Raw genomic sequence first — 26,931 nt, forward strand, 5'->3', positions numbered from 1 at the left:
GAGCGCCGTGAGGAGGGGCGGGGCGGGCCGGGATCCCGCCCTGAGCTGACGGGACTGTGAGGATGTGTAGGATCCGAGCTTCATTGCCGTGTGTTGGAACCACAAAATCATTAAGACTGGAAGAGACCTCTATGATCATCTAGTCCAGCTGTTTACCTGTGCCCACCATGCCCACTTAAACCATGTTCCTCAGTGCCACATCTACACAGTTCTTAAACACCTCCATGGACGGTGACTATCACCTCCCTGGGCAGCCTATGCCAATATTTCTGTGAATAATTTGTTTCTAATATCCAACCTGAACCTCCCCTGGCACAACTTGAGGCCATTACCCGTTCAGTACCCACCTGCAATCTGGTGGGCTTTTTGTTAGCAATGGGCATGAGGAGCATCTGCCTCCAGAAAGAAGGATTACTTAGCACTGAAAGAAACTGAAAAATAATGCAACTAATTATTATTCTTGAATTCAAAAGCTTAAATGGAAGAAGTGTTTGCAGGATGAAAAGTGTGAAAAGCAGGTGATTGAGAGTAAGATATGCATTATGGCAGTGCTGTTGGCAGTATTTCGCTGCTATTATGTCCTTCCCAGCAGCATTCAGGGAGCAGTTGCATGTGTTCATGAGTACCTTGGGCATACATGGGCACATGCCTTATGCTACAAGCTAAATTATATGCTGAATTTGTTGTTCTTTATTAACTTTGATTCATGTTGCTGACCTATTCTCACACTAGCTTGGTATCCCAGTCCCTCTAATTACATGGTTTCATAATTTAACAAATCAGATACACTCAACAAGACTCCAGAGCAAAACCTTATTTGATTAGGGCTTATTTAGTTTTTGAAGCCTTATTATTATTATTTTTTTAAGCCAAGTTAACTGCCAAAGACAGGCAGTTATTCCTTTTTAAGAACACTTTGCCAGAACATTGCACACCAGAGGTATCAGCTAGAATGCCGAATCTGCAATGATAACAGCTGCTATTACAGAATGGAGATAAAAAGAAAAGCAAGTAAATGAGTTTGAACTAGTCAACACTTTGAACTGAGTGCAAAGTAAGATGTAATCCAAAGTTGGGTGTTAAATACCACTTTAATGAGGTATTTCCCCCCCCCCCCCCCCATTCAACTGGTAAATAGCGTTCACAGACAAGTTGTAATGCAATTAACATGGTGAAATATGTTCAGAAGACAAACAGACACAACTGCGAAACCAACTTCTTAATTTTGCAGAAAACAGCATGAATGGTGTCATTGAATCACAGAATCATTAAGGCAGGAAAAGACTCCAGGATCATCTAGTCCAGCTGTCAACCCATCCCTACCATGCCCACTAAGCCATGTGCCACAGATTCATATTTCCTGAGCACCTCCAAGCGTGGTGACTCCACCACCTCCATGGGCAGCCTGTGCCAATGAATCACCACTCTTTCTAAGGATGTTCTTCTAATATCCAACCTGAACTTCCCCTGGAGCAACTTCACCATTACCTCTTATTTTATGGCAGACTACTTCCAATACCATTCAGTAAGTTATATTTCATTTCTGAGTAATTCTTATAGAATATGATTTTAATGTATTACTACATTACTTAATGAATCAAATGCTCTCGTATTTCACATACCTTACCAAGACTTGTCTATAGCACAACAGAACATGCCATGAAGCTTAGAGGAAGATCCCTTTTCAAATGACTTGCTGTAATATTTGTAGTTTAAAAGTAGTTTCCTCAATTATCCACCTGCATCACTTTAAGGCCGGAGTGTCCATTTTATTTTATTTTATTTTAAAGTGAGCATTTTTTGGGAGATCTAACAAACCGCTTGCAGTACTAGTAGACTGCCTACTAGAAGAAGCATCACTGTGGAAATGAAGACAAAGAAGAGAACGGAAGGTGCTGAAGCACGACCATCGTTAACTGACAGGAACTGTTTTTGAAAGACATGAAACAGAATTTGAAGTGTGGAACTCCTTTGTCTGAAACACAGGGCTCGGAAAGGATACTGCCCTACAGTAAAGTTCTAATCTAAAACAAAAAATAACCAACAGTTCCTATTACTTTTGCAACAATGTTTATACGCTGGGGGTAAGTATTTATGGAAATAACTATATACAAATATACAGCGATTATGAAAATAAGGCATCACACTGAAGGAGAACTGGATATCCAAAGTGTGAGCAGGGCTTGTTATTGACCTTCCCAAACCTAAGCAATGATGAATCATAGGAAACTGAGCTTCACCACTTTCACGCAAAATTACTGGCACCAGGAGAGAGTTAGCCCTTTTCAGAGAAGGCCGTCTCTTGGCATAAAATAGTTCAATTCTTGTTTTGAGATATGAGGTAAGGCAAAAGTAGAATGAAGTAACATGAAATTGCTGTGACATGTGGATTACTTGAAGCTATAGCTGTTCTTTAGCTGTTCTGGAGCTGTTCTTTATCAAAAGAGCTTTGATGTGGGCCTAATAACAAAGATTTGCCTTAATAGCTGGCACTTGGCAAATGCTTGTAGCTTGGCAAGGAAAAGAACTCAACTCCTGATTCTCCCAGACTTGTCCTGTGTCAGACCTTTTTAATCTGAATGTGTTGCCTCTGGGCAAATGTTGTGCTGTGCTCTGTGGTTATCTGCAGTAAGTCCTAGCACCAGACATACTTAAATACAAAAAAAAAAAAAAAAAAAGAGCTGATTTACAGAAATGAAAAATGACGATAAAGAAGCATAGAACAGTAAAGCAGTGTTGGAATATATCCGAAAATACTTTCCTAAGTGTATTTTAGAATTTTTCTGACGTATATGTAGGCCGCAGAAGTGTCAGCAGCATTTAATATGCTAAATTGTATTTGTCAGAATGTTTATTATTCGTTGCTGGCTGCTCCTTTCATCACCTCGAGGCTAGTTTTGAGGTTTTGAATTTTAACCTTCATCACATACATTCATCTTTTACATCTATTTTTCTATTATCTCCTGGGAACACAGCATCTGGATTTCTAATAAACACGGCAGTGGCAACACTGGCTTTTCTTTACAGATTGGCACGAACTCAACAGATGAGAATTGTATCTGTGATAAAGCTTTCAGAACCTTTCTGGTTCTGCTCTTACTGTACTCCTCAACTGGAAATTATTTCTGGCTTGAATACCCCAACTACCCATCACAGGACATCCTGCATGAACTGCCACGTAAACTGTGTGTCATAAACAGTGCACATTTTAGTGCAGAGGTTATTTGCTGTCACTACATTCTGGTGGCTTTCATGGGTAAGAAAACGAAGACAATGGACATGGAAAGGTTCTTACAGTGAGAGTGGGGCAGGTCTCTTCTCACTACTGACAAGTGACAGGACGAGGGGAAATGGCCGCAAGTTGCGCCAGGGCAAGTTTAGGTTGGATATTAGGAAGAACTTCTTTACAGAAAAGGTAGTTAGGTACTGGAATAGGCTCCCCAGGGAGGTGGTTGAATCGCCATCCCTGGTTGTGTTTAAGAGCCGTTTGGATGTGGTGCTCAGGGATACAATTTAGTGTAGGGTTTTTAGAGTTAGGGTACTGGTTAGGCTGCGGTTGGACTTGATGATCTTCAAGGTCTTTTCCAACCTGGGTAATTCTATCTATATAAGCTTTGAAGTGACTGCTTATAGTAGCAAATATATGGAGAATGCTATGCAGAACAAAGATGTCACTTTAGCTTTCTTACTAGTTCTGTAAGAAATTATAATGCAGGAAAACAGTGAGATTCTTCACAGTTTCTCAAATATTATACTATATATACATTATACATGTTATATAAATTATATTATATTATATTAAATACTATATAATTTCTAGGAGTGCTAAATAAAATCATGCCTCAGTTAACAAAATCTTTCATCTTTCTGAATAGATACAATGATTCACATCAGTTCGGTTATGAAGCATTTTTGGCTGATGAAGCTCACTAAGATGTACGTGCAAAACAAATGTTTTCATGCTGCTGTAAGTGCACACAAGGGCATCCTTTGAGAGCAGCCTTTCCTCCCTGCACTGTTCATTAGGCCATGCGCTCGTTAGTTACCATTCTGCTCCATGTGTGACACTGCAACAGTGGTTCCTCTGCACTTGCAGAGCTCATAGATGAACCTGAGCTGAAGTGTGATAGCAAAGTGCCAGAAAAATAGCAAGTCTCTAGTACACAGAACTGGAATGTAGCACTAATTCTGTGATACCTGATATGATGGGTAGGTGGAGGGAAAGAAGGAAGTGCTGCTTTAAAGCTTGCCTCTTGTATACATTAAGCTGTCCGTTCTCTCATTTTTGAGCAGAGCATCCCTCTCCCACTTGTCTTTCCGACAGAAAGTAAATCCATTTGTTTCCATTTGTTTCTTCATGTCTTGTTCTCCACGGAGAAGGTTGTTCTATGTGTGACAGCATGTACAGCACAAAGAATCAGGAGGTGCACCAGTTGATTACAGAAATGAGGCTAAAAAAATTGACATCAAAAGTGAAATCATGTGGTTAATTTCTTTCATTTTTCCTCTCAGATAGGAAATAAATTTTATGGGCCAAATTCTGATTTGTGTGAGAGAATTCTGTTGCATCGGATACTAAAAATATATTCTCAGTCTTTGGTTGATGTAATTAGAAATCAATTAATTGGGAACAGAAAAGTAGAATCTTTAAACCATGGAAATAATATTCTCCCCATACTTGCACAGTGTTCTAACATGATACTACAGTAAGATTTTGGTTGTGCTTAGAAACTCCGAATGAATTATTGCAAATAATTATTCTCTTTGCTTTAAAATGGTTGGAAAATAGATGTTGAAAAATAAAAATGCAGAGAAAAAGTTTGACAATAGAAAGAAAAAAAGTCCGAAGAGCAGTGCTCATAGATTTTAAATATTTCACTCATGCGCACATGTGCCTTATTATGGCCACGCTACCTGCTCCATATTTTAATGTAATGCTTTTACATTTATTCAAGCAAGTGCTAAAGTGTTACCGGTTGAGGAGCATGGCTAAGAGTAACTATGACCTCTGAAACCTACATGCTTCATGAAAAGAAAATGAATTTTCAAAGCTCACATTATGGCCCTGTAGTTTCTTTATTGCGTTTGATGTTTGTCTCCAGGGGTTTCCTTGCAGTTCCTGCCCCCACCTTTACCACTGTTCTATCACTGCTGAACCTTATTACTTTTTATTTCCTAATCCAATAAGAAGAAAAAAGAAAAAAAAAAATCCAATAAAACTATTTCTTCACTTTGATTCTCAAGAAGAAAATTACAAAAAATTACATGGTGCATTCCAGCATTGGCACGAATAATAACTTATTTAGGACATTAGGAGGTATTACTTCTCAGAAAGGGTGGTCAGGCACTGGAATGGACTGCCCAGGGAGGTGGTGGAGTTACCGACCCTGGGGGTGTTCAAGGAAAGGCTGGATGTTGTGTTGAGGGACATGGTTTAGTGGAAGCTATTGGTAATAGGTGAATGGTTGGACTGGATGATCTTTTAGGTCTTTTCCAACCTTGGTGATTCTATGATTCTATGAACTTTTAAAATCCCAATTAACCTCGTGACAAGTCTTAGTACTTAAAAGTTCTTAGACACAAAATGCCCATGTGATCATATAACCTGATGTTAAATGTTCACACTAAGCACTGTCTGAATATTTGACTCATCAGATGGTCATTTATCAGTGACAAAGAAACTTGTTGATGTGCATGCATATGTATTCAGAGGACTGACCTCAGTGGCTTGCATCTGGTGAAGTGGTTTATGGCTGAAGATGATACCAAGTATATGAATGAACACATGTATTCTTAGGCTAATCATTGTCTATTTCAAGTTTATTTCAATAGCTGATGCTTGGATCATTGCCATTGTTCCCTGAAGAATGCAGCATGTTAGCAGAAATTTGCCTGTCCCAGGATATACCTCCTCTTTGGTCTTGGACCTGAGAAACCATCAGTTCAAAAGGGGAACAACAACATCCTTAGATGACTCATGATCAAATAAAGGCAAAATGAGTAAGGGGAATACACCTCAAATGACCACTGAGGGTCACGTAATACCACTGTACAACCCTGTGCAGGCACAGATGGCTGGGGAAAGAAGACAAAAGGGGATCATAGAATCATAGAATTACCCACGTTGGAAAAGACCTTGAAGATCAAGTCCAACAGCAGCCTAACTGGATGGATGTACTATACTTGTGTCACTTGAGTAATATGTAGGTAGTAGGTGTTTCTTCTGTATTAGCAAGGTGGAGTAACATAGGGCAGTATGTACGCAAAGCTTGCATGAGCAAGAAGAAGGTGTGCTTGACTTGTGGGAATATTCCATCTGGCACCCAGCACAGAAACGAAACAGTCTCTCCTCTCTAAACATGTTGTGAGTGTGTTTTGGGACTGCATGGTTGTTAAATATTTAGTAACAAAGTGGGGCTGGAGAGTGCCGCCTTATTTAGCAGCAAGATAATCAGCTGCCTTATTTATCAGCCAGAGGATGTCGCATTTCCCTTAGAGCTGAAATGCAGATGTCACCAGAACACAAATGGCAGAAAATCCAGAATTCCACAGGGTTTACAAAACAAAACTGCTTCCTGGAGCTGGAGGAGGTGTGTGAAATTGCCTGAACATGGTACTTGGTGCTTCTGAACATACAGGTTCCCTGTCTCTTTGGCTTCTCTCCATGCCACAGAAGAGGGCAGTGAATGAGATGATGGTGCCAGGTGCCTGTATTATGTGGTGGTTGGAAATTTAAGCCTGAATACTTCATCTCTTCCAGAAAACAGCCTTTCTGAACTTGGGACTTCTGGAAGGGTGCAAGGTATTAAAAGATAATTTTAGATGTCTGTTAGGATAATCTGTTGCCACCAAGCTGAGGAGGTTATTTTAATGCAAACAGTTTCTGTTTGCAGATAACTAAATGTTGTTTTAGGTGATTATAGCTATTAATGCAACTTTGTATTTGGGGTGCTGTTGAGTCTCAATGCAAGTACAGACTGCTATATGTGTATCCTAAGTGATTCTTTTGTATTCCTGCACACTTTGTGATAATAAAATGAAGGTATTCATTATACTTAGAAATATTTGGAATCGCTCAGAGGGTATGGAGAAAAACAGAGAATTCAGACACAACTCATTAACCAAGTGGTAACAAGTCATTGCAGGTTGGCTGATCTCTGGAACTATTCATGTGAATGGTCTTAGCCTACAGCGCGTACAAAAGTAATTCAAGTTGGTTTAGCCCTTAAGGTAAAGCCAGTCTGACAATTTGGAAGGGATTACATCTTTGAAGCCTTAATCAGATAATTTACATTTAGCAGCACTTGTTCTGTTCATAGCACTGATACGGTGCAGCAAAGCTGTGGAGGCGAATGACACATCTGAGTTATATCAAGGTTTTTACTGAAGTGGGACTGGAGAATAAAAGGGCTTTGTTTGGTTCCATCTGCCTTTTGACTTAGAGTATAATTTAAAAATGACTAATGGAGTTTGTGCTCTACTTGAGCTTTCTAAACTATTTTGTGATGGAAGTCTGCTGTTCTGTGGTTTTCCTGAGTAGTTTGGGCAATGTTACTAATTCTTTTTTCAGCTTGACTTCCTTTTTACGTCCTCTTTTTCAACAATTCGGTATTTTCAGTGGTGAATTTTCCTATGGCCTTTAGCCTCTCATGGTCTGCAGAGTTCTAAATAGAAGGAAGTTGATATTTTTCTTTCATTTTTCACATTAATCACTATTAACCAAATTGACTGAGTTGTTCTGGCAGTCGCTAAATGTGAGCTCTGCGCCAGTCCTGCTATAGGGCTATTTTGGGCTCCCACAGCATCGTCTTTGAACGTACTGACGATCTGTGCAGCAGCTACCTTTTATTATGATGGACTTTTTGTTCAATATAGGCAGGAATAATGAATCACATTTGCATTACTCAAGTAGTTTTCAGTCCTTCTCAGTTTTCAGGTCCAAATTTGCCGGTGGTAAAGCACAGTGCATTTACTGACAGAAGACAAGTCTTTTATTTTTAAATACGCTTCGCCAATACCTTTGAAGTAGCCCATAGATTTCCAGGAGTCTATAGGCTGGCACTGAAAACCACGATATTACCATAATACTGCTCCCTAATCTTAATTTTCTTTAATCAAAATCTATTTGATCATGTGCGAACGTTAAATGTGGATACACAAGTGTATATAACTTATAAGTATATAACTTTTAAGAGCCGTTTGGATGTGGTACTCAGGGACATGATTTAGTGGAGGGTTTTTAGAGTTAGGGTACTATGGTTAGGCTGCGGTTGGACTTGATCTTCAAGGTCTTTTCCAACCTGGGTAATTCTATGATTCTATGATAACAGTACTGTGAAGCATTTATATTGAATCAAGCAACTTTGTTCTCTAGAAAAACTTTTTAAGACAATTGCAGTGGGAGCCAGCAGTCACAGCAGCCTGTGTAAGGTAGGACTTGAATGTGCAACACCTACATGATGGTTGAGCTCATTGGCCACAGGATACTACCGTGTAACTTGGGGTTGCTGTTGCATCAGCCTCTGACCAATGACTCAGAACAGCGCCCTTAATCCTGCTGTACGTTCACACTGCAGTATCTTTGAAGCACATTTTACCTCACAGATGCTGCAAATTCTAAATGGCACTCACACACAAACAGAATCACACCTGGGTTGGAAGGGACCTCAAGGATCATGTAGTTCCAACCCCCCTGCCTGGCAGGGCCACCAAACATACACATTTACTAGATCAGGTTGCCCAGGGCCCCGTCCAACCTGGTCTTGAACACCTCCAAGGACGGGGCATCCACAACCTCCCTGGGCAGCCTGTTCCACCACCTCATCATTCTCTTAGTAAGTCCCCTCTCTCAGTCTCCATTTAACAGCCTTTCCTCAGTGGGAAATCTAGAGGGGACCTCACCTCACCAACTATAGACATGTGTTGTGAGGAGTTTGAGGCTGAGTTGGGCACCTCGATTTCTCATCCCAGCCCATGCAGATCCAGTCAGTGATATGGATGGCGTTTAGGATATGATTTCCCTGGTGGGGGTTATGCTGTACAGAATTCTTTGCTTGAATCCGTTCCAGCCCTCCTGCAGGCAGCTGGTAAAGATCAGGAGGCTTCCCTCTCTGCAATAAGCGGGTTTAATGGATATAAATCCCCACATCGAGCAAGGCTTTCCTCAAGTCTTCCTGCTAAGTACCCAGACATTCGTTTACGGCTGACCACAACCTCCTTCCCCACCGCCAACCACTGAACCGCGGCCAACCGACCGGTGTGAGATGTTGGCCAAAGCCTCACACCCCTCACACAGCAACAGCAGCCCCGGCCATGCACAAATCTTCCCCTCCCTCACCCGGCGTTTCCGCCCGGAGCCCTTTCCCGGAGCACCGCCCCGCCTTTGTGCTCAATTCCGGTGTTTCACTTTTCTCTTTCCGGTCGGTGCGAGGGGAAGATGGCGTCTCGCAAGGAAGGCTCTGGAGCAGCCGGCGGTGGCTTTGGCGCCGCAAAAGGCAAAGGCAAAGCGGCCGCCACGGGAGACTCGGCCGTCAAACAAGTGCAGATCGATGGGTTGGTGAGTGGCGGTGCCCGGGGGCAGCTGGAGGCGGGCGGGTGGGGTGAGTGCTGGAACCGCGTGGAGCTCCAGTGGAGCCGGCTCGGCCCGGCCCGGTGTGTGGGGCGCTGCCGGGGCTCTTGTCTGTCTCGGGCCGACGCGGTGCCTGCACTCATCCCTTGGAGGCAGCGAGTTGCCCTACACGAACCTGAGCAAGGCCCACATAAATGGCTTTGAGGTTTTCACTTTGGCCCTTCCGTTCCCCTGCTCTGGTGCCTGCATTCTCTTCTTCAACCATTCGTACCTGTTTTACATGACGCCATATGGGTGCCACAGGGGGGAACATGTTGCAGTTTTCTTTATCTGCTGCAGGCTGCCCAGGGAGGTGGTGGAGTCTCTTTCTCTGGAGATATTCAAGACCCGCCTGGACGCCTACCTGTGTGACGTGGTGTAGGGAACCTGCTTTGGCAGGGGGGTTGGACTCGATGATCTCTAGAGGTCCCTTCCAACCCCTACAATTCTGTGATTCTGTGATCTTTGGTAAGCTGTCTGTACCTGCTGTGGTTTATTAAAAGAAATAAAACGTCAGAACGAAGCTGTCCTAATTGTGGTGACCATGCAGGCTTTGAGTGGAAACGTGTTTGCAAAAGATGGTTCTTGGTTTTGCTGCTGGCACTTCCTGTGTCTGTCGATGTCTCATACACCTGATTGTACTCAGAATGACACAGTGGGAAAAAAAGCCCCTTTTCAGCCTGGGGAAAAGAAGGCTGCGGGGTGACCTCATTGCAGCCTCTCAGTACCTGAAGGGAACCTATATCCAGGAGGGGAGTAAACCCTTAGAAAGAGCTGATAATAGCAGGACACAGGGAAATGGATTTAAGTTAAAAGAGGGTAGAATTCGGTTGGATGTTAGGGGGAAGTTCTTCACTAGGAGAGTGGTTAGGTCCTGGAACAGGCTGCCCAGGGAGGTTGTGGATGCCCCGTCCTTGGAGGTGTTCAAGACCAGGATGGACGGGGCCCTGGGCAACCTGATCTAGTAAATGTGGAAGTTTGGTAGCCCTGCCAGGCAGGGGGGTTGGAACTTCATGATCCTTGAGGTCCCTTCCAACCCAAGTCATTCTATGATTCTTTTGCCATAATGAAATAAGGAGAACAGATGTGGAGTCTGCTTTGTGAAAGTTCTGTCTACACAAATCAGCTGTGAGTGGCCCTGGTGATCTGCTTCTTGTCTGTCTGATGTCTCTGAATGCTTTTTCTTGTTTTCTATTCAACCTTGAGAAAAGAAGATTCAGAGGTGATCATGCTAATGTGTGTAAATGTATTAAGTGTGGGAGTCAAGGAGACATGGCCAACCTCTTTCAGGTGGTCTGGGGACGGGGCAAGGGGAAACGGCCATAAACTGGAGCATAGGAAATTCTGCACCAATAAGTGAAGGAACTTCTTCACAGTGAGGGTGACAGAGCACTGAGCAAGCTGCATAGGGAGGTTATGGATTCTTCTCTGGAGATATTCAAGACCCACCTGTGTGTCTACCTGGTCTAGGGAGCCTGCTTTGCAGTGGGGTTGGAGTCTACAGTCTCTGGAGGTCCCTTCCAACTCTTACAATTGTGATTTTCTAGCAACTTATTTTCTTGTAAAATCAAGATCTCACTTGCCAAATGGTGCTTACATTTGAGTAACAGCTTCTGTATTGCAAGATAATGGTCTCTGAACTATTTTATTCCATTTTTATTTTACTTGCATAGAACTTATCTTGTGTTCTCTTTTTGTATGGCTGTAGGCAAGCAGCTTTTTCATATTGTCTTTTTTTTTTTTCTTGAGAGAGATTATTACTAACCTGAATGCTCAAATTTGTCATGATAATGGCTACAAAAGGGTTCATGAAGCATCCTTCAGTGTTTTCTGGAGATTTTAGAAACAGTACCTGTACATTTTCATCATAGACATCCACTTGTAATAAGCACCACTTATAATGTAATATTTGGACAAAAAAGAGTCTGTTTTTGCTGCTTGGATTATAGTGGATGTTTGGATGAAGTTAGAGCACTTACCTTCTTATCACAGAATGGCCTGGGTTAGAAAGGACCACAATGATCATCAAGTTTCAACCCCCCTGCTATGAGCAGGGTTGCCAACCACCAGACCAGGCTGCCCAGAGCCACATCTAGCCTGGCCTTGGGCAACCTGTTCCAGTGAACAGTTAGTGAAGTTTGTTTCTCCTTTTGGAGAGCTGCAGTCTTTTCTGGCTGCTGCAGTCTGCATGCTAAAGGCATTTTTAGAAGGTGGGTAAGCTTGTTCTTCCAGTAGATTCCTCTTTGCTCAGCGGTCTACTTTCATGGAGTCCATAGGAGTTTATTTCTTTCAAAGTGAAAGGGCTGTGGTTCTGGATCTACTGGCTGCATTCACAGTTGATTGAACTACATTTAACAGCAGGGGCATCACTTGAAGATTGGAAGAAATATCTTGCCTCTTATATATAACTGTTTTTTTTACTTCTGCTTGCCATCAAATTGAAAAGCAATATAACATTCTTTTCCTAAGCATCAGTGTCCTGCTCATGGATGTATCATATGCATTTCAAAACTACATTCAGAAATGCTTTTGGAGAATAGTGTTGACTGGACGGTAAAGCTTTCTCATATATCGTTATTGCATAGTTGCATAACTAAAGCCATAACAACAGGATAATGCATTAATATGTTGTTTGTTTTACTTCAGTAAGGAACATATTTCTTTTTTTAATAAAACACTGTGTATGAATATTCTGTATGCTTAGGCTTATTGATTCAAGAGAAGCCTTTCTGGATAGCACCAGGTAAGGCATGCCTGAATCTTTATGCTATCAGACATCAACATGAAGGACAGAGGCATTTTAGTATTAACTAAATTATTACTTAAGATGATCACAGAATCATAGGAGTTGGAAGGGACCTCTAGAGATCATCGAGTCCAACCCTCCTGCCAAAGCAGGCTCCCTACGTTGCACAGGTCGGCGTCCAGGCGGGTCTTGAATATCTCCAGAGAAGGAGACTCCACCACCTCCCTGGGCAAAATGATGTTCCACTGCCAGGTAATATTTGTTCCAGCTACTTAATATGTATTTAGGCATGCCTTTTAAAATAGGTATAGAATTCAACCTTAAGATAGCTTATATATATATACACACACACACAGATTGTCTGAAAATTATCTTTTAACCAACTTGTTCATATATTTTTGTGAGCTTCCTCTGCGTTTGTATTCACACTGGTGCAGCTGCAGTGTTCATGTTTCTTGTGTGAGATTTGGCAGGCTTATTCCAAGGCTATTACTTTAAGGTTCTCGACATTATCGTTGATTTGGAGATGATGTAGTGTGCCTAATGGTTTGTACTCTCATCTCTAGTATAAAAAGCATTTTTGTTTGTTTTATTTTCTAACCTACTTAAAAGCTTGTTAGCTTTTCTTAAAACAAAGTCTCAAATTATTGAGCTATTTTTCCATAGTTACTTCACTCTCAGTCATGGTATTTGCCTGTTCCTTGTTTCTTTATTAACAGCTATTTTTGCTCTGAAATCATATGGTGAATATGATTGCATTCCAGACTGTTGATAGGGAAGGCCTAGTTAGCTCCTTGGGTAAGGAATTCTTTATAGCAATTAATCTGACTGCAGTAAATGAAAACACAAGATAACACTTCCAGAAAATCAGTTTCTGAGACTCATTTTGTAAATGTTTTTTTGAGCACTTTTTAATGAGAACTTCCAACGTGCTCAGAAGGAAAGCAATACACTTCCGTAGTGTTTGAACATGCTTCATTGAAAGTTGGTAATAAGCAAAGCCTGGATTGAATTGGTTTAAAAATCAGTGATGTTTTCTTATGCTGTGAAGCTTATGTTTTAGCTGTTCTCCTTGTGCCATCTTCACTTCTCCTTACCCCTATTGTAAACTTTGCAAAAATGCCCAGGCCGTGTGCTCTGTCTTCTGTTCTCTGTGCAGCTTCCTGACCTTACATTGAATGGGGTTTTAGGATAGTGTATCCTTCAGGCTCTGTTTCTTTTTGTGTGTCCTCCAAAGGAGCCTGAATGGCATTTTGAATTGAATTGTCATCTATTTGACTTTTCCTTGATCTATTTCCTTAAAAGCTGAGATCAAATTAATTTTTGATTGAGAACGTATGAACTGAATACTGTCTGAATGTCTTCATGGCTTACAGAATGATAGAAAAGCTGCAAACATTCTGTATTATTTCTGTGATATCTATATATGCGTGTGTATATATAATGTTATTTATTTTGAAGTACAGTGAGTTGCATGAGTATAACAGAGGGAATCTTCTGCCATATAATCCTTGCTTATATTCAGAAGCGAAAGTGTGGGCTCCACTTGAAAAGAGCCTCAGTAAATCTTAAAGTTACTGCCATCTAGCCCATCTAGCTAAGTTTGTTGGTAATACCTTAGTAGTGTTCATAGCACTCTGTGGAGAGTGGCTTGCAGTGACGGACTTGTCTTTGTGATGAGGCTCTGGTAGCAGAGAGGCTTCAGAAGTGGCCTCTGTGTCTGGAAGCTGCACCATATCAGGCCAGAGCCAGTTCTAGCTATCTCCATAAGGGATAGTGTAGGGCTGAGCCCTGAGAGATGCTGAGTGTGCCTTTGGGAGAGCAGGTTTAAGAAAGAGGCAAAAACTGCTGGGCAGCAGCACCTGAGAGAAAGAAGTGATAAAAATTGAGAGAAACAAACATCCCTGTAGCTACTGAGGTCGGTGCAGAAGAAAGGCAGGAGGTGCCCCAGCTGCAGAGCAGAAGCTCCACTGTGGACCCCTCCCCATGGGCTGCAGGAAGCAGGAGGTGTGGGGGATTTGCTGCCCTGGGGACCCATGCTGAAGCTGTGTGGTTGTGAAGGATGATCCCCATGGTACAGACCCACATCAGAGTAGTGCATATGGAGCTGCAGCTGTGGGAATCTTACAGAGGATCAGGTCCGGGAGGATAACGTTCTGTGGGAGGAGAACCCGGTGTGGAGGAGAGGCAAAGAGTGACCTTGAAAGAGTGGCAGGGACTGCAGCCCCTGTTTCCTGTTCCCCAGCACTATCGTGGGAGAAGATGTAGAAGGGGATGGATGGGAGAGGAAAGGTGGTTTTAGTTGACTTTTAGTTTTGCTTTAATCTGTTAGTAACTGGCAATAAATCAAACTGATTACATTTATGGTGAGTCTTTCTGGCCCATGACAGTAATTGGTGAGTGATCTCCCTGTCGCTTTCTCAGCCCATGAGTTTCTCATTGTATTTTCTCCCAGTCCCGCTGAGGCAGGGGGAGGGGGAAATGAGAGTGGCTGTGTGGTGCTTGGCTGCCTACTGGTGTGAAACCACAACAGTTAGCTTTGTCTGTTACCAGAGTCACGGTTTTGTAAATCAAAGTGGTAAAGAGTTGAATGGAGTGTGCCAAGAATATTATCTGTGTTCTTTGTCCTTCTTTTCACATTGTCACATTCCTATTTAAAGCAAACAAAAGACTGGTTTGCTGTTTTATTTATTTATTGATTTAGTTGTTTCCCTAACCTAGTGTTCCTTCAGTCCTTTGTCCGGGAGTGGTTTCTTCTAGCAAGGAAGAGATTTATTTATTTTTGTTCTAAACTCTTGTTCTTGCTATTGATTTCATTCTTAAATATAAACACTACTCCCTTTGGGAGTCCTTAATACAAAAAGGACATAGTAACTACATTGTGGTGGTCTGAGGATTAAAATTTCAGTGTTTGGTCTGAATGGGTAACAGGTATATATGTTAACAGAGCCCAAACTTTAAATGATTTGTAAGAGTGCACTTGTGCACTCAGCGTCTACTAAATGTCATGGTAAGTATACTCTAGTGAGGAATTTAAAGCTCAAACATCTGGTATCACTTCATACTGCAAAACCAGCGTGCTGACAAAAGGAGTTAATCTAAATGTGGAGGTGGTTTAAATGTGTTGAACAGTGTTTGACTTCAAGAGTTGAAGGGAAAAATTGTATTTCAAAGCAGCCTTTCCTTTCCTGTGTGCGTGGGGAAATAATATGTTGCTCTGTGCACTACTGTCATTAACAGTTCAAGTCCTTGTTATTTTATTTTCCTGTTATATGTATATCAAACTTGTCTCTTGCCTTGTACTTACATACACTTTGCAGATGAAAACAATGTGTTCTCTTTTGGTACTTTTTTTGGTGTTTTAATATTCAGAAGAGCGCTTCTACCAAATAACTTTCAAATAATTTCCTACATCATGATCAAAATGTTACATCTGAAACAAAAAAGATGGTGTCCAGTTCTGGGCTCCCCAGTATGAAAAAGACAGGGATCTCTTGGAAAGAGTCCAGCAGAGGGCCACAAAGATGGTGAAGGGCCTGGAGCATCTCCCGTATGAGGAGAGACTAAACAAACTGGGTCTGTTTAGCCTTGAGAAAAGAAGACTGAGAGGGGACCTGATCCAGGTCTATAAGTATCTGAGGTGTGGGGGTAAAGTGGTGAGTCCAGACTCTTTTCAGCAGTGTGTGGAGACAGGACAAGGGGGAACGGACAGAAACTGGAGCATAGGAAGTTCTGCATGAATGTGCGCAAGAACTTCTTTATGGTGAGGGTGACAGAGCACTGGAACAGGCTGCCCAGGGAGGTTGTGGAGTCTCCTTCTCTGCAGATATTCAAGATCCGCCTGGACGCCTACCTGTGTGATGTGGTGTAGGGAGCCTGCTTTGGCAGGGGGGTTGGACTTGATGATCTCTGGAGGTCCCTTCCAACCCCTACAATTCTGTGATTCCACTGTTTTCATTCTATTGTATGTTAAAAATACCAACAACAAACTTTCATGCTGCATGGTATAGTTCAGAGAAGTACATAAATTATAGCAGAGCACTGGCAGAAAAACAGCAGAGGTTTTATGCTCTGCTGTGTCGTAGGACTATCTTTCAATTGTATGAGAGGTCTTGAAAGAGGTTGTCTTGCTTTTTCTTTTTCCTAGTCTTAGGATAATGCATTTTTGACTTATTATTGCTGTCATCTTTTCTGTTAATCTTTCATTGCCACAGATGTTTCTTGGGTATGATTTCTTTGCTTATTGTTTTTCCTTGTTTACGTGTGTGCTCTAAATGCATTCTTGATGGTGTGGTTTAGAGCATGATTGTTTGTTGTTTTTTTTTTTCTTTACTCCAAATCTTCAGGCAATCTTAAGATTGCAGAGATGTCATCTGCTTTGATAACAGTGCTTAGCAGTTAGATTGTGAACTGTGTGTTACTTAGTATCAAATAAAGTAAAGTACTTTAAAGTAACTAAAGTGCTTTCCTATGCAGTTGGAAAATGTTACACTTGTGTAGTAAATCTGATAAGTAATTCCTGTTACTGTTTCGTAGTATTATTTAGCAATCTGAAATTCAAAGCAAAGAATTAGAAGTTCTTTAACTTGGATAAAATCTTTTTAGCATGCGTATGCAAGATTATTTAGGAATAAGTGTGAGAGTATTCCTGTATGGCTTATGTGTGGATGCTTGTTTCAGATAAGCTTTTCAATCATTTTTATGGGTTAATTTAGTTTTTAGGTTAATAAAGTGTGGTGTATTTGTTCATTGTTTGCTTGCGTGTGTCTGATGAGAGGCTTTGTTGCTGTTACATTAAAAAATTTGGTCCTTTATTGGAAAAGGAAAGTTGGGATGTTGTGTTCAGTGCACAGGGCTTGTCAGTCCCTGCATTTGTTTTGCTTAAACGTTGCATCCTGCCTTGCCATCCATTTGTTGTACATCCTTCCTATTCTGTGGAGTCCCTGTTCTAAGATGATCAGAGGGCTGGAGCACCTCTCCTGTGAGGAAAGGTAGAGGGAACTGGGCTTGTTTAGCTTGGAGAAGAGAAGGCTCTGGGGAGACCTCATTGTGGCCTTCCAGAACTTGAAGGGAGCGTATAAACAGGGGAGGGAATGGCTGTTTATTAGAGTGGATAGTGATGGGACAAGGGGGAATGGTCTTAAACAGACAGGGGAGTTTTAGGTTATAGATTTGGGGGAAAACTTTCACACAGAGGGTGGTGATGCACTGAACAGGTTGCCCAAGGAGGCTGTGGATGCCCCATCCCTGGAGGCATTCAAGGCCAGGCTGGATGTGGCTCTAGGCAGCCTGGTCTGGTTGTTGGTGACCCTGCACATAGCAGGGGGGTTGAAACTGGATGATCATTGTGGTTCTTTTCAACCCAGGCCATTCTGTGATTGTCTCTATGCGGTAGATACGACATTGTGTCCTCTTGGTGTTCAGAATCCTTGTTGTAGATGTAAGTTGCCCTTTGTCTGTTGTTTATGCCGATCCAAGGACAATAAGCAGCCTCCTTCATTAACACGGGGCGCTGAAGGCTCGATTATTTTTATCATTACCTTATTGTCAATGCTGAAAATGAACTGTTTTCAAGTTTGTGAAATTGCTAAGAGGACGCAAAATAAATGTTTGGGAATGATCTGAAAGCTGTACAACCTTATCCATGGAGCTTCTCGGTGATAAAATTAGAATGATTATTTTAATCTTACTTAGCTACTATTTGTGTTATTAGAAATGGAGCTCATTTGAGGTGGTTTTCACAGATCCTTGTGGTTGTCCAAAAGCAAGTCAACTGATCAATAGAGAAGGTGAAGATAACCAACAGTAGCTTTCTTGGTGTTTTTTTCCTGTTTTTGGATATTAAAGCATGAAAACTTGAAAATAAGTCTGTCTGTATTCTCAGGATTGCATTACCTGTCACTACTGATCTTTCTCCATCTCAGCCCTTTAGCCCATACCCTTTCTAGCAGATGCTTTGGAAGTGCTTGTACGTGGATAATGCATTGTGTAAATGTTTATAAACTGAAAGAATCACACAGAAGTGACCTCAGGACTGTGAATCTTCAACCTTCCCCCCCGCCACCACAGTCAGGGCTACCAACCTCATGTTTAGTACCAGACCAGGCTGCCCAGAGCCCCATCCAACATGACCTTGAACACCTCCAGGGATGGGGCATCTGCAACCTGTCTGTGCAGCCTGTTCCAGCACCTTACCACTCATAGTAAAGAGATTCCCCCTGACATCCGACCTGAATCTTCCCTCCTTCAACTTAAAATCATTTCCCCTTGTCTTGCTGTTCTCTACCCTTTCAAAGAACTGACTCTCCTCCTCTTTATAGGCTCCTTTTAGTTACTGAAAGGCTGCACTGAGGTCACCCCACAGCCTTCATTTCTCCAGGCTGAACAAGCCCAGCTCTGTCTGCCATGGAAGTCAGGGCCAGTGGAGATTTTACTGGCTTCTTAAAAGCATCTGCTGAACACACGTGGAAATGGTGTTTTATTTATTTATTTTAAGACATGCACTTTAATAGTATGTGTGTTGCCATTATGTTATATAGGCTATGGTCTTTACAAAAGATGAATTGTTTAGAAAAACATAGCATGACCTCTTCCAGTCAAGCTACTGATTTTTTGAAGGCCAAATAGGTAGGAGTGACTATCTTGCAGCTTTTCTTTAGCATTGAAATGATTAAAGTTTGGTACAATCGGATTGAAGAATAGCCCAATGTAATAAAATTGTCTTCTGCTGCTTCTGTCTGTCATTTTTAAATCAATAGGAAAGTACTAGAAGTTGATGCTGAAGAGTAAACGTGCTTGCAAGTATGCTGCTAGCTAAATGAGGACTCTGAATATTTCAACGATGGTGATTTACTTAGATACAGAATATACATATTGACTGTATTTTGACATATATGTGTAAGGCTCTGGTGTGTCAGGTGGAAAATGTTAAGAAACTTTGCCTTTACTACTTCTTATATGCTCTAAGGGGCACAGTTCATCAGCTTTCACTCTTGAAATGACAGTTAGGTATTGAAATCATTAAAAATAATAAGTATAAATAGTGTTGGCAGTTTAGATAAACTGTCTAAAATACTAAGTTTTCAGCTTTCAAAAGATTGGAGTCCTGTGGAATAGGTGAAATAATACACTTGGTAGTACTGCTGAAATGGTCTCTAGCACTTGTAACTAGCAGGATTTTGGACATTTATTTTATTACAGCCCTATCGCTGCCTCCTAACAGTGTGGTAATAGCATCTAATGCCCTGCTGCTTGCAGGATTGAAATCCTGGGGCTGTGTTACAGAAGTGTTTCTACAAGAAAGTTGTTCTGCGGTGCCTGTGGCCCTGGTGGTTTCCATGGAAATGAACACGAATCCATGTACTGTGAAATTTGTTATGAAACTTTGCATTGCAGAGAAATTCATTATATCGGTCTGTGACCAGGGCAATGGAGAGTTTGAGTGCACAAGTGTAATAATGCATTTTGACTTCTATCGAGACTGTACTTTTACCGATGGCAGTCGTGGAGGTGGTTGTTAGTCTGAATTGTTTGGGAGTCTAAAAAGATAAACTAAAATGTGGTGGGACAAAAATCAGGAGGTGATGGGTCTGTTCATTAAAAGATGCCTTGATGTAGCATTTGACGTGTTTCTGTGTTTTTAATGATCTTTTCTCAGCTGTTTAATGACCTCATTTGGTATGCTGCAGTTTGTGTATAACTTCTTTTCCTTACAAGAACAAGCAGCTCACTTGGACACAAGTAAATGAATGACTTAGATAGATCTTTCATGTCACTACAAGACATTTGCTGATATATGTTCGTTCCTGACAGAGTTTAAGGAACTGCAGCCTATGGCAAACCACTGAGCCTCTAACCAAAACCCAGAGATCTCCCATTCTCGTGTTGACTCGTTTTGACTTTGACAACAGGCTTTTGTGCCTGTACTGCTTCAGTTCATCAAGTTAAATTCCAGCTGCCTGTTTGTCAGTAGTATTTTTATGCTTTATCTATTTGCCAGAATTCCTTCTAGGTATTATCAATTTATTTCACCTTTTACATAAAAAGTTTTTTCTTCTATAATTTAGAGTAGACTGTGGAGGCCTGAAGGTTTGGGCCTCCTGTAGAGGAAGGCCTTGTTCTTGTTAGACTGGATTTCTCTTTTGCTTTCTGGGAAATCCTGGAGCTCCTGAATTGCAGGAATTGAATCTTGTCACCTGCTTGCTGTTGTCCTGCAACCTTCAAAGCAGAAGCCTGGCCAACTGTCCACAGCTTTATGGCCATCCACATGTGGTGTGGCATAAACGCTGGCCTAATTCTGGCTCTATCCATTCCCTGCTGGTGCACCATATTGGCAGCAGCTCTTCCCCCCATGTGGCCCAGCTGTGCCCTGGCTGTGCACATATCACTGGGAGACATCCAGACATTGGTGTTTTATTAACACTATCTCAACTGAAACCATTCCATTAAGATAGAGTCTTTCTAGCTGTGGCCCGGAGTTTACATAGCCAGATAATGTTAAGGAAGGCCTGAAAAAATGTTCCTGATGTGCCACCAGCTTTGACTTGTGCATTGATTCACCTACTCAGCAGCAAGGTATGTTCTCACTTGCTGCTATGTATGGATATAATCACCTCTTCTTTGTGCTATTGAGGGGGAAAGAAAATAAAAACATCTTTTCCCAAATGCCACGACAAACAACTAAAGAAAAACAACAGGGCATTGTTGAGTTAGATATCTATAAAGCATGATATGAAGCAGGAGATAATATGAATGTCATCTAGATTCTTCAGGTGCCCTAGAATGCCAGGTTGGTAATCATATTTAGATGGTTTTCTTCAGCCCAATGTGTTATTCTTCACTCTTTGAAAGACTTCCTGTAGTTAAATCTTCTGAATTCTTCAGCTTTACAAGCTGAGCACTGTGGTGCCAGCTGATGTAATAACTCAGCCAGGGAATAAAAAATGTTGGATAATTTTCAGACGCTTCCAGTTCCCAGAAGTATTCAAGTAGTACAGGAACACTTAGTATATAAATATATTTAAAATTACAGTTCAAAATCTGGTATTTTTCCATTCAATTAAAATGAATTTATCACAGGATTTTGCGAGGACCTGAGACAAAACCTCTAGAATCCCGTGATTTGTAATTTTGCCTTAAAGCAGATGCAGTATCCGCTATACGAGGACCACCTCTGATCAGTGTGCTTTGTTTGTAGTAGTTCAATTCCAGCCTCTGGAAACTTCCAGTCTTGCATCAAAGGTATTTTTTGTTATTCACACCTGATTGAATTGGGATGAAATGGCACGCAGCATTTTGCTGTGCTTCCTATGGAATTATGTTTTGAAGCACCAAATTTGTCAAGTTCAGAAATAAGACTTTATAACATCTGGTACTTATTAGCTGTTGAGTGACATAAAATGCAAGTTCGCTATTCCAAGAACTGCATTTTCAAAGGCTTTCTGAAAGTTGGTATTAAGACTTTAGTCAGTCAAGTTACGGGTGAAATGTGGGCTTTGAGTCCTTGAGTTGGAACAATGGCAGTTTTACTTGCTGTATATAACAGTGTGGGCTGAACCTGTTACTTATCAAGAAGATCAGGAGTAGGGGGGGTTGTTTGTTTGTTTGTTACCCCATAGCTGCCTTGCTTTTCAAATCTACCCAGTATTGTCCATTTGGCCTTATATTTTGTACAGTGTATTCAGATCAGAGTGTGTGTGTATTCTGCCACAGACATTGTTAGAATCTGAGATATTTATCCAAGTGATTACTTCAAGATGTCAAAGGTTGTAATGGCAAATAAGTGTTTTTGTGTTTTCTTTATTTATTTGTTTTAACTTCTCCTGGGTTAAAATTGGTCTAATGGTTGTAAGAGCCTTTATTCTAAAAGCAAGCTGGAGATGGGGAGTAGGTTCCACTTTAAGTACATCTCAGTCATCGGAGAAGGTGAGAGAATATATGCTATTGAATAAGAAAATGAAGGAAAATTAAAATCTATAAATGGTCTAGAATATGCATTCAAGTGTATTCAAAGTTTGGTTGTTAATGCAGATCTACTTTTTCCACATCATAACCGTATTATAACCATCCAGAGGAGAGCATTATGTGTATTAGACATGTTTTCTTACAGTGATATCTTTAACTTCTTTGGAGTTTCTTTTCTTCAGGCAGGAAAGCTGAGATACTTTGTTACTGTCTTACCCAGTGGAGCTGTAGCCAGGTGATAAATCAGCTCAAGGCAACTTTTGCTTCATCAGCTTCCAGAACTTGTATTTTGTAACTGTACTTATCTGTCCTCTGTAAAAACATCATCTGGTGCTATTAACAAATGTTAACATTGCCCATGTTTCACTGTATCTTTCTGTAGTTTTCTCCTGCTTTCCAGATCTTTGTTGAGGACAAAGCCATTCCGTGCTTACCTGCTTAATTAAGTTTTAATGACTGAGTAGCTATTGATTTTAGCCCAGCACAGATTGTAGATTTGCTTTCTGGTGTGGCATGTACAGAGAAAGCAGACAACACTGTAGAGGCTGGGGTGGGTGTATGCAACTTGGTATGTCTCCATTTGGAAAGTATTAAACAGATTAAATAACACTTTTTCCAAAGGCGTTAAATATACTTTTAATATGGATTAAGTAGATACCTACATTTTAATTTCATCAAACTTAACAAATATCTGTGGGCTTAGGACAGTTCAATTGCATGAGTTAGTTTTTTCAGTTCAGACCTATCCATTTATAAAAGTACACTGGCAGTTCTGCTCTCTTGATGTTTTCCATGCTAGGAGTTTAAATGAAATTGCCATTCCTGTTGTACCATTAAATGTAAAGGTTCGTGGTCCGAGGTTTAAGAATTGCTATGGGAAGGGTTCCAGGACTGTGATAGCACACATTCAAAATGTGTCAGCCACTATTACCAGTAAAAGCTTTCAAGACTTTTGCCAAGCTAAATATTGATCACAGTTTTCCCTCGTGTTATTTAGTGAGAGGATGTGGCTGTCATGGCACCATCTGTATTTGATGCCCATGTCAGTTATGATCTATTTGAAAACAGCTAAATAACATCGCTATTTACACTCTTCCTCCAGATCCTGGCTACTGGTACTGGTGGTTGTGCTAATAAAACTTTCATAGGTGGGAAACACTGTTAAGCATTCAGAAAGGTTTAAATACGTGACTTAAGAACATAAATTGGCTTGTTTCATTGTGTATTTAGCAGGCTACCAGAAGTTCTGTTTTGTTTAATTTCGTATCTCTTAGAACTCAGCACAGGTACTAGAAATCTGGTTTCAATACAGGCATTTTCAGCTCTCTGGAACAGAACCACATATGAACTTCCAGTACTTTGATTCGGTGCTTTCTCTCTTCAGAGAAATACAAACGTGTATCTTTACATATTCATGTCATTACAACTGAATGTCTCCAAGATCCCCACTGTTGGGTTTGACAGTTCATGGTAAAGGTACTTGCTGTATTAAAATATAAACTTTCAAAATAAACAGCTGTGTTTTGCTATTATGTCCAGTTAGAATAGCTCATACTACTAAAACATGCATCTTTGAGCATTTTTAATGATTTCAGAATGTGTTTTTTTTCCCTGTAGTATGACTTCATTTTTAATGGTTGAGCAGTGCTTTGAAGATTAGAAACACTACTGAACAGCTAACATTTCGTAAATTAATTAAGGATTAATGGCCATTAAAGTCTGGCAAGTGGCTACTCCAAGTGATTGAATTGCTTTGGAATTTCTGAAGACTAACTTTATAGTGTTGGGGTACTTTTGAGGTTTAGTTAGTAGCTATTTGTATACTCATCCTCTTCTAAAGAGCCTTCGTATATCTTAGTAAACGCATTTGGTATGTATGAAATGTTAAGCTATGCACATGACTGATTCCTGTCTTCAGAGATACTGGAACTTAAAATCTTTAAAAAACAAAGTTTAAACGTGTTTTTGTAGTAAGTCATATTTCTTAATGCATTTTGTACTTGAGTAGGTAGGCAGCCTTTAATGGTTGGCGAGTCATATTCTGCAGCTACATTACTTACATGATGGTGAGGGCTGAAATGTTTTTTGGTTACTTTTAGTTTCATGTAGCAGTGGCAGAGCAATGATGGTTCTGAGGGTATTTAGACTAGCAAACCTTGCATTTGAAGGTCTGTTCTTAATATTGAAGTAAAGATTTTAATGCATGTGTCTGTACTGGTCATACGGTATTTTGTTGGCAAGCTTTTAAATCCTAGTTGAAGAGCCTGCTCCACTATAGGCATGTGTGCTGTGCACTAAATGAAACTCTCCAGAACAAAGAACAAAATGAAAACAGGGCTGATGTGTCATCAGGTACATTTCTCAGACTCCTTCATTTATCGTTTCATAAATGATTTCGGTAGCTAATGTATTTTCCAGTGCAGTCATAAACTGTAACTTCTGCAGCTTGTTAATGGGTGTGAAATTGAAAGAAGCGAGTTCGTGAGCTACTTGTTCACTACTTTACTCAAACTCCTTTAGAAAACAATCTTGTGGGTGAGCCTAAATTGTGGTCTGTGTCTCCCTGGATAATAGCTGCTGTGATCTTCAGGTTGGAGATAGAAAATTGCTGACTTCAGTAACAACTTTGTTGTGCTTTGAAGTAGTCGAATAGCATTTGAATATACCTTGTTTTATCTTCCTGAAAAATATTAGTACTCTGTGACAGCCAGTGCTCTTTTTGTTTGCTGATGTTTTCTGTGAGCAAATACTATTAGAAATGCTGTAATAAAACTGACTAATATCAGAAGAGCTTTTGGATTGGAGTCAGTGGGAAAATGGGAATCGTCGTAGCGGGGACAGTCAATATACACAGAGATCTCTATAGCAAATGAGGAGAAAAATGCTGGGGAAAAAAAAAAAAGGCTTATAGGACTGTATATTGAGAATAGTTGTGCAGTAAATAGAGAGCGTGTGGTATGCTGTAGTGAGCCCAGTCCTGAATTATTTTTTATGAATTTATGTGCAAAAGACCGAGTTTATGGCAAACATACAGTAAACGTTACGTTTAACAAAATGACAGCTGAGTGTTACTTATATGTTGGCTGTGTGATAGAAGATATTTGGTGGATCGATACGGTCTAGCTCTTGTTTGCTGCACTTCAAGTGTTGCAAAATTCTTCTTTGCTTGCAGTTCTTCCCCATGAAGGAAATCTATTTATAATACTTTTTTCAAAGCACGTTTTTCTTCCATTTAATCTATACTGCAGCTCTTTAATTCAGTAAGAGTGTTTTTGAAGTTGTGATGTAGCTATGCTAACCAACCAAGGAGAAGGTTAAGAACAAATATATAAGGACAAGCTAGGAAAAGATCTATCTTATTGATATTTAAATATAAGCTTAAACAACCCTCAAGTGGTTGAGCTGAAATCTGTTATACTGGGGGATATACCAGTGAGTATATTGTAGCAGTAGTGTAAGAACAACACGCTGTCAGACATTTTCTGGTGCATTTTGCTCGGGTGGATTGGGATTTAGTGAAATAAAATCCACATGTGATGGACCAAGAATAAGATTTTAAGGTCTATTTCTGTGGTTAGTGTATCCTGTCATGTTTCAATTCTTATTATTAAACAACATTTTATTTGTGTCAGAAATTTCTGGTGGATTAAAGTAGCATTTCTACCATGTAGCTATTTATGAGTGACGGTTGTTTGTACTGTTCCATTTTCTTTTTGTATTGCTTTATGAGAATCATTTGTTGTAGAACCCAAATTTAGGAAAGGAAGTGAGAAATATAATAAAAATTGAAGGAATTTGTGCTCCTTTTAAGCTTTCATTACTCCTTGAAGTACATCGCTCACAAAATACAAATTGCTTGACTATTGGAAGTAAAATTGCAATAAGGTGCAATGTTAAATGTTAGTACATCTTCTGAATTCTAATTGATGCATCTTCTGCCTTTAAAATAATAAATTCCTATTGGTTTCTTCATAAGTCCTTTCAAGATGTTTTGGTAATGTTTCTATCAAGAGAGAACTAATAACAATTAGATCAAGAAGATAACATTAAAATGAAATATTGATTTATGGGTTGGTTGGTTGGTTTGTTTGTAGGAGGGTGTTTCAGAAAAATGGTTTAGAACTGCATGTTGACTGTTCATTTAGTGGTCTTTTCAATTCCCCAGTTATTTAAGAGCGGCTGTTGTTTCACTTGCCTTGAAGGTGCTGGTATTCTTATAAGTAGCTCACTTGGTTTGCAGCTCTAGTTTATACAACAGTTAAAATCATATATTTGGAATTTTAAAATTGGTGGAGAAAAAAATGATTCCATCTTATGATTTTCTTGTCTTTGTGTTTTAGGTCGTGTTAAAGATCATCAAACATTACCAAGAAGAAGGACAGGGGAATGAAGTGGTCCAAGGAGTGCTGCTGGGTCTTGTGGTGGATGACAGACTTGAAATAACAAATTGTTTCCCGTTCCCTCAGCATACAGAAGATGATGCAGACTTTGATGAAGGTAATGATTACAATTTTTGCAAAACTTGTGATTAAAAAAAACCATCCATATGTGCAAAAAAGGGATTTATTCACCACAACTAGTAGCTTCTGTGTGATTGGAGAATGCTTTTGTTTTG

The 26,931-nt window shown here is 40.4% G+C and overlaps 1 protein-coding gene across 2 annotated transcripts in view; it reads left to right on the forward strand.

The window, feature by feature from the left end:
* The first annotated feature begins 9,410 nt into the window (after positions 1-9,410).
* The window catches only part of EIF3H (eukaryotic translation initiation factor 3 subunit H), a 75,016-nt gene continuing 57,495 nt past the window's right edge, over positions 9,411-26,931 (forward strand). For both annotated transcript variants that reach the window (XM_015856222.3, XM_085537036.1), the window contains exons 1-2: positions 9,411-9,556; positions 26,657-26,813. In XM_015856222.3, the coding sequence (XP_015711708.1) occupies positions 9,437-9,556; positions 26,657-26,813 (277 nt within the window). In that variant the 5' untranslated portion in view covers positions 9,411-9,436. The remainder of the gene's footprint in view (positions 9,557-26,656; positions 26,814-26,931) is intronic.

Source organism: Coturnix japonica, chromosome 2, assembly GCF_054131305.1.
Source record: "Coturnix japonica strain WE chromosome 2, WE-NBRP24, whole genome shotgun sequence".
Taxonomy (NCBI): domain Eukaryota; kingdom Metazoa; phylum Chordata; class Aves; order Galliformes; family Phasianidae; genus Coturnix; species Coturnix japonica.